At 25.4% G+C, this 12,656-nt stretch overlaps 1 protein-coding gene across 2 annotated transcripts in view; it reads right to left on the bottom strand.

Annotated features, from left to right (window-relative positions):
* Ca-Ma2d (Ca[2+] channel Muscle-specific alpha2/delta subunit) overlaps window positions 1–12,656 on the bottom strand; it is a 49,717-nt gene that overhangs the window by 16,041 nt on the left and 21,020 nt on the right. For both annotated transcript variants that reach the window (XM_075293663.1, XM_075293664.1), the window contains 7 exons: window positions 8,331–8,412; window positions 7,898–8,264; window positions 7,289–7,803; window positions 6,720–7,079; window positions 3,870–4,040; window positions 3,104–3,181; window positions 2,512–3,034 (listed from right to left, as the gene is read on the bottom strand). In XM_075293663.1, the coding sequence (XP_075149778.1) occupies window positions 2,512–3,034; window positions 3,104–3,181; window positions 3,870–4,040; window positions 6,720–7,079; window positions 7,289–7,803; window positions 7,898–8,264; window positions 8,331–8,412 (2,096 nt within the window). The remainder of the gene's footprint in view (window positions 1–2,511; window positions 3,035–3,103; window positions 3,182–3,869; window positions 4,041–6,719; window positions 7,080–7,288; window positions 7,804–7,897; window positions 8,265–8,330; window positions 8,413–12,656) is intronic.

Genomic DNA, 12,656 nt, shown 5'->3' with positions numbered 1-12,656 from the left:
TTCCTATAGAAAATTTTGACAAAATTTTCAAATTTAAAGAAAAGTTTGTCAAAATTTTCAAATCTATAGAAAATTTTCCAGAAATTTTCAAATCTATAGAATATTTTGTTAAAATTTTATTTCTATAGATAATTTTCTAAAAATTTTATTTCTATAGAAAATTTTGCAAAATTTTATTTCCGTAGAAAATTTTTTCAAAATGTTATTTCTATAGAAAATTTTGTCAATATTTTATTTCTATTGAAAATTTTGTGAAAATTGTATTTCTATAGAAAATTTTGTCAAAATTTTATTTGTAAGAAAATTTTGTCAAAATTTTATTTGTAAGAAAATTTTTTCAAAATTTTATTTGTAGAAAATTTTGTCAAAATTTTATTTCTATAGAAAATTTTGTTAAAATTTTATTTGTATAGAAAATTATTTCAAAATTTTATTTCTATAGAAAATTTATTTTATATAGAAATAAAATTTTGTCATAATTTTATTTCTATTGAAAAGTTTGTAAAAATTTTATTTTTTTCACAAAATGTTGTCAACATTTTATTTCTATAGAATTTTTTTTGTCAAAATTTTATTTCTAGAGAAACTTTTCTCAAGATTTTATTTCTATAGAAAATTTTGTCAAAATTTTATTTCTATAGAAAATTTTGTCAAAATGTTATTTCTATAGTAAATTTTGTCAAAATGTTATTTCGATAGAAAATTTTTTTCAAAATTTTATTTCATAGACAATTTTGTGAAAATTTTCAAATCTATAAAAAATTTTATTTCCATAGAAAATTTTGGCAAAATTGTATTTCTATAGAAAATTTTGTCAAAATTTTATTTCTATAGAAAATGTTTTGTTAAATTTTATTTCTATAGAAAAATTTGTCAATATTTTATTTCTACAGAAAATTTTGTCAAAATTTTATTTCTATAGAAAATTTTGTCAACATTTTCAAATCTATATGAAAGTTTGTCAAATTTTTCTAATCTCTACAAATTTTTGTCAAAATTTTCAAATCTACACGCTCATAAAAAATCGCTTCTGTAACATATACTCCCAAACATATTTTGCTTCAAGCATATACATTTTTGGGTATTGCCCAAACATTTATATGTTTGATCTCTTCCAATATATAATATGTTTGAAAGCATATTAGTCTAAACAATATATGTTTGGGTAATCTAAGTTCCAAACATTTTGTATTTTTGCATCCAAATTCAATAATGTTGTCTTCCAAAAAACAATATGTTATTATGTGAACATATAATATGTTTGGAAGCATTTTGCACCCAAAAATATTATATGCTTAAAAAAATTCTCCCAAACAATATTGTGCTCAAAATTTTATTTATTTATTTATATATTTACAATCATAATGAATTATGAAAATAAACAGGTAACATAGGTGCTAACAACATAGGTTTTCGACCTGAATGCTCAAAATTTTGTTCCTGCCTAATTATATATTCCCCCACATCTTTCTCACTTCCACGAGATTTTTTAGTTATTAGCACCTTTTTCTGTAATACAAACATTTTAGAAGAAATTATTCAATTTTATGATTTTTTTATTTTAATTTTACCTTTTGCCGGACGGGGATTCGAACAGCGGACCACACAGTTTGTAAGGATCAAAGAAGTAGCTGATCAATTGCCCAAGGAAAAATAAAATGTTAATTTTGTAATAACAAGCAACAATCACCAACTTAATTCAATATCGCTCCCTGTTAAATGGCGCTCCAAGCTACTAAACACATATATGTTTATAGGCTATTTCTAAATTAATATATGTTTGCATCCAAGCATATTATATTTACAAACAGTTTATGTCCCAAACATAATATGTTCTAACATATTAACATATATGTCCCAAACATGTTATGCTAGTTTATGAACATTATATGCTTGCACTCAAAAATATTGTGTTTAAAAATTTGTGTTCCAAACATATAATGTTTATAGCCAAACATATGAAAAACAGTCTTTTTCATCCGTGTATAGGAAATTTTGTCAAAGTTTTATTTTATTTATTTAAAATAAATGTATTAAAAAAAATTGTCAAAATTTTATTTGTATAGAAAATTTTGTGAAAATTTTATTTCTATAGAAAATTGTGTTAAAATTTTATTTGTATAGAAAATTATTTCAAAATTTTATTTCTATATAAAATTTTGCCATAATTTTATTTCTATTGAAAAGTTTGTAAACATTTTATTTTTTTTACAAAATGTTGTCAAAATTTTATTTCTATAGAAAATTTTCTCAAAATTTTATTTCTAAAGAAAATTTTGTCAAAATTGTAGTTCTTTGGAAAATTTGTGAAGTAACTCTTAGTTGGAGAGGAATCTACCAAAACATCAAGAATTCTTCCAATCTACCAAACAGAAAAAAAATTAAAACAAAAACTAATTTGATCCAGGACAAAAGACGAAAATGTTATTTCACTATCTCACCTAGTGGCTAAAAATCTATTTTGACTACTCTTCTAAACTAAACAGAATAACTTAACATACTACAACTTACATTCGGAGGTTCCATCACCCAAATCATTTTCATACTGCTCATACCAACCCCAATCGGGCTGTACCATTTTCTTGAGGAAATGTCTTACTTCATCTTCTGGCGTTTTGAACTCATGTCCCTCTAGATAATGATATTTGCAATATACCCAATCGGGATGGACTTTCCAATTATCGCCCACAAAGAAGTCGGAAATATTCACTTTCATGTGAATATTCTTTAAGACTTCATCGCCGACTTTAATCCATGTCTTGCCATAGGTACTTGGCAGGACAATGCCCAAACTGAATGGGGTACCTGGTAGAGGTGCAAAGAAATAATCCTGTTGTTGATCGACGACCCGACGCATTTTATCATAGTGTAGCTTGACACTAACACCCACCAATTCACCGGTTTCATTGTGGACTAAACGTTCACGTAAATTGAGTATTAAATTTCCGGGTCGGCGGGGTTCATCATCTTCGGAAAGTTGTTCAACTTCAGTAAAATCAATACTATTGTAATTCGGATTCATGACACCATTATACTGGAAATAATGAAAATTGTTACATGAATATAGGAAAAGTTATGGATATTGGGTATTTGTTATACTTACCCCAATAGCTCTTAAGTCCGGATGTAAAAGAACATAACCATTATTGGAAACCACAAAAGAGTAACCGTTTACACCCAACTGAAAGGGAAAATGGTTAATTAGAGGTCGAAGGGAAATTCGCTATATACAAATAATTAAAGTAGATGGATTTATATTGGAGTATAAAAATACAATTTTGACAAAATTTTTTATAGAACTAAAATGTTAACAAATTTTTTATAGAAATAAAATTTTGATAAAATTTTCTATAGAAATAAAATTTTGCAAAAAGTTTCTATAGATTTGAAAATTTTGAGAACATTTTCTATACAAATAAAATTTTGACCAAATTTTCTATAGAAATAAAATTTTGACAAAATTTTCTATAGATTTGGAGAAAATTTTTTATAGAAATAAAATTTTAGCAAATTTTTTTATGAAAATTACATTTGGTCTCCACTATTCTCAAGGGATATTTACTTAAATAAATTGTCGCTATTAGGAGCGATCAAAAATAATAAATAATCTTCTAAAATAAAATAATAAAACACTTCTTTTAAAATTTTCTTCAAATTTTGGTAGATTATTTTTTGCTCGTGTGGCAACTGATTTTTTTTATTTCAAATTTTTTTGATTTGCGTAACTCGAAAATTTCGATTATTTGCCATAGAATTTAGGTATAGCAAGTTCAAGTCGCGTAGAGGACATCACCAGAATGTCCCTTCCAAATCTAGTTTTAAATCAAATATATCGTACAATGCATGAATGCCAGGTCCCAGTAGCTTACCTTATAAGGTAATGTTAATTTATCAATATCCTCTACAGGCACATCGGTACCGGCCACACCCAATAAACGGGCATGTTTTGTTGAATTCGGTTTATTATAGGAACGATCAAATGCCGGAACACCCACTGCTATCATAAGGCGGGCATTTGTTGAATTACCTTCAGGTTTATACTGGAAAAAAATAAAAAAAATAAATAAAAATCATTAGCTTAGAGAAAAGGATATTATTTTGGCTCACGAGAGGAGAATGAAGTCGAGGCGTTTTTTTATCGGAGGCTGCGGCTGACACTAGCCGTCATCTATAGAAATAAAATTTTGACAAAATTTTCTATAGAAATAAAATTTTTGTTAAAATTTCTATAGAAATAAAATCTTGACAAAAGTTTTTATAGAAATAAAATTTTGACAAAATCTCCTATAGAAATAAAATTTTGAGAAAATTTTCTATAGAAATAAACTTTTGACAAAATTTTCTATCGAAATAAAATTTTGACAAAATTTTCTATAGAAACAAAATTTTGAGAAAATTTTCTATAGAAATAAAATTTGGAGAACATTTTCTATAGAAATACAATTTTGACAAAATATTTTATAGAAATACAATTTTGAGAAAATTTTCTATAGAAATACAATTTTGAGAAAATTTTTTATAGAACTAAAATTTTTTATAGAAATAAAATTTTGAGAAAATTTTCTACAGAAATAAAATTTGGAGAAAATTTTCTATAGAAATAAAATTTGGAGAAAATTTTCTATAGAAATAAAATTTTGAGAAAATTTTTTATAGAAATAAAATTTTGAGAAAATATTCTATAGAAATAAAATTTTGAGAAAATTTTCTATAGAAATAAAATTTTGACAACATTTTTTTTATAGAAAAATGTTGACAAAATTTTCTATAGATATAAAATTTTTGATAAAATTTTCTATAGAAATAAAATTTTTGATAAAATTTTCTATAGAAATAAAAGGTTGACAAAATTTTCTATAGAAATAAAATGTTGACAAAATTTTCTATAGAAATAACATTTTAACAAAATTTTCTATAGAAATAACATTTTAACAAAATTTTCTATAGAAATAAAATTTTGAGAAAATTTTCTATAGAAATAAAATTTTGACAACATTTTTTTTTATAGAAAAATGTTGACAAAATTTTCTATAGAAATAAAATGTTGAGAACATTTTCTATAGAAATAAAATTTTGAGAAAATTTTCTATAGAAATAAAATTTTTGATAAAATTGTCTATAGAAATAAAATGTTGACAAAATTTTTGACAAAATTTTCTATAAAAATAACATTTTGAGAAAATTTTCTATAGACATAAAATTTTGACAAAATTTTCTGTAGAAATAAAATTTTTACAAAATAAAAAAATTTTGACAAAATTTGCTATAGAAATAAAATTTTGATAAAATTTTCTGTAGACATAAATTTTTGATAAAATTTTCTGTAGACATAGGTTAGGTTATGTTATGTGGCAGCCCGATGTATCAGGCTCACTTAGACTATTCAGTCCATTGTGATACCACAGTGGTGAACTTCTCTCTTATCACTGAGTGCTGCCCGATTCCATGTTAAGCTCAATGACAAGGGACCTCCTTTTTATAGCCGAGTACGAACGGCGTTCCACATTGCAGTGAAACCACTTAGAGAAGCTTTGAAACCCTCAGAAATGTCACCAGCATTACTGAGGTGGGATAATCCACCGCTGAAAAACTTTTTGGTGTTCGGTCGTAGCAGGAATCGAACCCACGACCTTGTGTATGCAAGGTGGACATGCTAACCAAATGGTTGACAAAATTTTTTATAGAAATAAAACGTTGTAAAAATTTTCTATAGAAATACAATTTTGATAAAAATTTCCATAGAAATAAAATGTTGACAAAATTTTCTATAGAAATAAAATTATGAGAAAATTGTCTATAGAAATAAAATTTTTAAAAAATTTTCTATAGAAATAAAATTTTGAGAAAATTTTCTATAGAAATAAAATTTTTAGAAAATTTTCTATAGAAATAAAATTTTAAGAAAATTTTCTATAGAAATAAAATTTTTGATAAAATTTTCTGTAGACATAAAATTTTCAAAAAAAATTTCTATAGAAATAAAATTTTGACAAAATTTTCTATAGAAATAAAATTATGAGAAAATTTCTATAGAAATAAAATCTTGACAAAAGTTTTTATAGAAATAAAAATTTGACAAAATTTCCTATAGAAAAAAAATTGAGAAAATTTTCTATAGAAATAAAATTTTAACAAAATTTTCTATAGAAATAAAATTTTGAAAAAAATGTCTACAGAAATAACATTTTGAAAAAATGTTCTATAGAAATAAAATTTTGACAAAATTTTCTATAGAAATAAAATTTTGAGAAGATTTTCTGTCGAAATAAAATTTTTGATAAAATTTTCTATTGAAATAAAATTTTTGATAAAATTTTCTATAGAAATAAAATGTTGACAAAAATTTTGACAAAATTTTCTATAGAAATAACATTTTAAAAAAATTTTCTTTGGAAATAAAATTTTGACAAACTTTTCTATAGAAATAAAATTTTTGGCAAAATTTTCTATAGAAATACAATTATGAGAAAATTATCTATAGAAATACAATTTTTCTATAGTTTTTTTGACAAAATATTTTATAGATTTGAAAATTTTTACAAAATTTTCTATAGATTTGAAAATGTTGACAAAATTTTCTATAGATTTGAAAATTTTGACATTTTCTATAGATTTGAAAATTAAAAAAAAAATTCTATAGAAACAAAATTTGGTGACTAAAATTAGCTCCAAAATTCGGCGGCTATCATTCTCTGCTCCTGCCTGCTCCTGATACCTACCGTCTTATCTGTAAAAGCATGAGTCCATGTGGGAGGATGTTCAATATCCTGCAGGACTAGTGGTGTCGCTATAACATCGACATATTTCAGAGCTTCTTCCTGGACCTCATCCAATGTTTGTACATGTGAATAGTATCCACGATTTAGACATGCCATCCATTGGATCTCTCTTACTTTGGTCACCTCTTTGCCCAGTAAATAGGTAAATATACGAACATTCATACTCATCGTCCCGTTTTCACCATCACCCCAATTATAGGTCTCAAAAACTTCGGTAGTATTACCAGCAACACCATCGGTGACCACCATAATGGCCTGATTACATTTCCGGGTTGTATTACAATCACGTTTCAGGTAATACTGTAATCGAAATGAAAATACAAATTAATAGAACTAATCTCGGAAAATAGGGAATTCCCATTCTTTGCTAGGCAAACAAGGGGAAGTCCCTTTTGAATCCCCCGGATATATTAAATTTTTGTTGGGCATTCTTTTGTGTAGAATTCAGGCGCTATCCTAATGTGGCGATTTGTCCTGATTCCTACCAAAGCTTGCATCGCGTAATTCACCTCTTTAAGCAATTCAAAGGCCTTGGTATATGCTATGGTTAAATTTGCATATCCGGTAGGTTTTAATTTGCTTATGGCATGATTAAAAACACGTATATTCTCCGGGGTTGCCTGGACCAGAGCATCTTTGAAGCAGGGTATGACATCATCCACAGTGGCCGAATAATTGAATATGGTAAAGAAATCATTGTTCGAAAAGGTATCCAAAATGCTGCGTATGGTAAATTTGGCCACATGCTGTGGGAAACCAACCATGGAGCCTGAGTTATCCAATAGAATGACGATATCCTTGGAACATGTGGCTGTCTCAATATACCAAGAACGCTTGCGGCAATCATAGATATCGGCATTTTCGTCCTCTGAAGATTTGTCCCATTGTATAGCAGGAAAATGTCTTAGAATACCAGTGTCAGAGCCAAAATATTGCCAAGATAAAGCGGGATCAGACTTATAGTTTTGCCTAAATATGGCATCCAGACTCTCGGTCCACATAATGGTCTCCAAAACGGGACGATCTACAATCAAAACAAAACAAAATCATTATTTTATCTTATCCCCCAAGGAAATCGATTTGCCCTTTTTCTCCCCCCTTCCCCCTCCCTGCCTTACGTTTATCGTACACATTCGATGGGACATGCACAGCACTATGTTCCGTATCCACCGATATATTATAGAAATGTGTGTCCGGATTTAATTCAAAATCTTTGTACATATTTGCATTTTCCTCCTTTAAATTTCCAATCAGTTCTTCGGAGCTATTATCATTGAATTTGGAAAATTTACTCGAATAATAGGTAAAATTCTCAGCCTCTGTTTCATTGAATACGAAATTTTCATATTCTCTTTCTGCCACTTCCATAATACAGCGGACGGCATCCATTTTGCGTGCCAACATTCGGCCCACATTTTCCGTAATGGATTGTATTAGCTCGGTGCCATTTTTGAATTCTACTCGAGCATTGTATTCTTTGTATTTCTAGAAGAAACAAAAAGAGGTTTTACGCCATGTCTATTTTGGAATTAAGATTTTTTCTATACTTACGGCTTTAATCTCTTTCGATTTAGTCATAATCTGGGCAAGTTCCCATAGTTCGTCACCAATTTGGCTAGCCCATTTTGCAACACTGTAAGAAAAGAGGTATTATTAGATGTGATAATAAAATTAAATACATTCAAATAGAAATTGGGAAGATCATGAAAACAAATATGGGGGTATTATATATACTGTTCTGAACACTAAAATATTGATTAGTTTTATATTTCTTCTAAATTTTATTTCTATAGAAAATTTTGTCAAAATTTTATTTTGTACAGAAAATTTTGTCAAAATTTTATCTCTATAGAAACTTTTGTCAAAATTTTATTTCTATAGAAAATTTTGTCAAAATTTTATTTCTATAGAAAATTTTTCGCTAAATTTTATTTCTATAGAAAATTTTGTCAAAATTTTACTTTTAAAGAAAAATTTCTCAAAATTTTATTTCTATAGAAAATTTTCTGAAAAATTTTATTTCTACAAAATTTTGTCAAAATTTTATTTCTATAGAAAATTTTCTTAAAATTTTATTTCTATAGAAAATTTTGTCAAAATTTTATTTCTATAGAAAATGTTGCCAAAATTTTATTTCTATAGAAAATTTTCTAAAAATTTTACTTCTATAGAAAATGTCAAAATTTTAATTCTATAGAAAATTTTCTCAAAATTTTATTTTCATAAAAAATTTTCTCAAAATTTTATTTCTATAGAAAATTTTCTCAAAATTGTATTTCTATAGAACATTTTCCGAAAAATTTTACTTCTATAGAAAATGTTGCCAAAATTTTATGTCTATAGAAAATTTTGTCAAAATTTTAATTCTATAGAAAATTTTGTCAAAATTTTATTTTTGTAGAAAATGTTCTCAAAATTTTATTTCTATAGAAAATTTTCTCAAAATTTTATTTCTATAGAAAATTTTCTCAACATTTTATTTCTATAGAAAATTTTCTCAAAATTTTATTTCTATAGAAATTTTTCTCAAAATTTTATTTCTATAGACAAATTTTGTGAAAATTTAATTTCTATAGAAAATTTTGTCAAAATTTTATTTCTATAGAAAATTTTGTCAAAATTTTATTTCTATAGAAAATTTTCTCAAAATTTTATTTCTATACAAATTTTTCTCAAAATTTTATTTCTATAGACAAATTTTGTGAAAATTTAATTTCTATAGAAAATTTTGTCAAAATTTTATTTCTATAGAAAATTTTGTCAAAATTTTATTTCTATAGAAAATTTTCTCAGAATTTTATTTCTATAAAAAATGTTCTGAAAAATTTTATTTCTATGGACAATTTTCTCAAAATTTTATTTCTATAGAAAATTTGTCAAAATTTTATTTCTATAGAAAATTTTGTCAAAATTTTATTCTATAGAAAATTTTGTCAACATTTTATTTCTATAGAAAATTTTGTCAAAATTTTATTTCTATAGAAAATTTTCTGAAAAATTTTATTTCTATAGAAAATTTTGTCAAAATTTTATTTCTACACACAAAAAAAATTTTTTCTGATTCAATCACGAAATTAATTTTTTAATTGAAATGTCTTCAATCTTTAGAAATGATAGTATCAATTAAAAAAATTAATTGAAGGTCAATTAAAAAATTAATTGATTCAATTAAAAAATTAATTGATATATTAATTTTTGTGATTGATTTATGTTTCAATTAAAAAATTTGTTGATTGAATTAAATTTTTAATTGAATATTTTTTAAACTCAATTAAAATTTTAATTGGAACATTTTTCGTGAAATTTTTTTCTGTGTATAGAAACTTTTTTCACAATTTTATTTCTATAGAAAATTTTGTCAACATTTTTTTTCTATAAAAAATTTTGTCAAAATTTTAATTCTATAGAAAATGTTGTCAAAATTTTAATTCTATAGAAAATTTTGTCAAAATTTTACTTCTATAGAAAAATTTGTCAAAATTTTATGTCTAAGAAAAATGTGTCCAAATTTGATGTCTATAGAAAAATTTGTCAAATGACAATGTGGATAGGTCAGGGAAACTCAAGTAAGTGTGGATGATCAGCAAACCTCCTGGAAGATGAAATGACAAAAGAACTCCAACGCAAATTTGTCCACCAGTTGAGAGATATAAAACCAATGGAAGCAAAACAAACGAATTAGGGATTTCTTCAAGTATGGTACTGTATTTCATTTGTGGACGGAGATAGCATTTTCTCAAAATTTTATTTCTATAGAAAATTTTCTCAAAATTTTATTTCTATAGAAAATTTTCTCAAAATTTTATTTCTATAGAAAATTCAGTCAAAATTTTATTTCTATAGAAAATTTATCAAAATTTTATTTCTATGGAAAATGTTCTCAAAATTTTATTTCTATAGAAAATTTTCTCAAAATTTTATTACTATAGAAAATTTCGTTCATGATTTTCTTGTATTTTGTCATAATTTTATTTCTATAGAAAATTTTGTCAAAATTTTATTTCTATCGAAAATTTTGTCAACATTTTATTTCTATATAAAATTCTGTCAAAATATTATTTCTATGAAAAATTTTGTCAAAATTTTATATCTATAGAAAATTCTGTTAAATTCTGTTATGGAAATTTATTCAAAATTTTATTTCTGTGGAAAATTTTTTCAAAATTTTATATCTATAGAAAATTTCGTTCACGAATGAGGTTAAAATGCGGGCTGCCAGTATTCCTAACTTTACTAAATCCCATGAAAATCAGTGTTTCAGTTTTTAACCTTATACTTCGGTTGACAGCTCATCAGTAAAGACTTTGGTTGGCAATTCTCAATTTTATTTTATAGAAATATAAATTTGGCAGCACTACTATATACTGAATAGATAATCTGAATGTTTTTGGATATTCCGTTTTTCTTTGTCTATTTATACACGGTTTTGACCACCGTGTCCTCCGAAGTCCTCCAAAGCACACATTTTTGTAACGACCCTTTTATGCAATGTTTTATGGTTCATCGAACAAATTAAATTGAAGTTATTTCCTTGTAAATTTTTATCATAATCTGTCGTAAACCTTATGGTTTACTTCCACTTTATGTTCTTTCGTAAATTGAAATTAATGCTTAACTTATTACAGACCAATGAATCGAGAAATCATTGACCAAAAAATCGATTATAATCGAATCGTTGTCATATGATGAAACATGGGAATCGTATGTTCCATCATATCGCCATATAGAATATCCTTAATATAGGTAAGTTATAATAGTAACGATGCTCTATAACATATTGGCTGGATAAAGTGTGTGACGAAATATTTCCCTTAGTTTTGCCACATATTTGACAATAATTTAGATTAGTTTGGGTATAGTGGCAACATTTTCTATAGAAATAAAATTTTGACAAAATTATTCTATAGAAATAATACTTTGAAAAAATGTCTATAGAAATAAAATTTTCACTAAATTTTCTATAGAAATAAAATTTTCACTAAATTTTCTATAGAAATACAATTTTGACAAAATTTTCTACAGAAATAAAATTTTGACAAAATTTTCTATAGAAATAAAATTTTGACAAAATTTTCTATAGAAATAAAATTTTGACAAAATTTTCTATAGAAATAACATTTTGACAACATTTTCTATAGAAATAAAATTTTGACAAAATTTTCCGATTTCAATTTTGACAATATTTTCTATTGAAATACAATTTTAACAAAATGTTCTATAGAAATAAAATGTTGACAACATTTTCTATAGAAATACAATTTTGACAAAATTTTCTATAGAAATACAAATTGGACAAAATTTTCTATAGAAATAAAATTTTTACAACATTTTCTATAGAAATAAAATTTTGACATATTTTTTATACCCTGCGCCACACTGTGGACAGGGTATTATAAGTTAGTGCATATGTTTGCAACACCCAGAAGGAGACGAGAGAGGCATGGTGCTTTTGGAAATATTGCTCACGAAAATGTTTCCAGTTAAAGTTTTAATTGAGTTAAAAACAGGTAAGGAAAGTCTAAAGTCGGGCGGGGCCGACTATATTATACCCTGCACCACTTTGTAGATCTAAATTTTCGATACCATATCGCATCCGTCAAATGTGTTGGGTGCTATATATAAAGGTTTTTGTCCCAAATACATACATTTAAATATCACTCGATCTGGACAGAATTTGATAGACTTCTACAAAATCTATAGACTCAAAATTTAAGTCGGCTAATCCACTAGGGTGGAACACAATGTTAGTAAAAAATATGGGAAACATTTAAATCTGAAGCAATTTTAAGGAAACTTCGCAAAGTTTATTTATGATTTATCGCTCGATATATATGTGTTAGAAGTTTAGGAAAATTAGAGTCATTTTTACAGCTTTTC

Source organism: Haematobia irritans, chromosome 2, assembly GCF_050003625.1.
Source record: "Haematobia irritans isolate KBUSLIRL chromosome 2, ASM5000362v1, whole genome shotgun sequence".
NCBI lineage: Eukaryota > Metazoa > Arthropoda > Insecta > Diptera > Muscidae > Haematobia > Haematobia irritans.
This window is presented reverse-complemented; position numbering and strand designations above follow the sequence as displayed.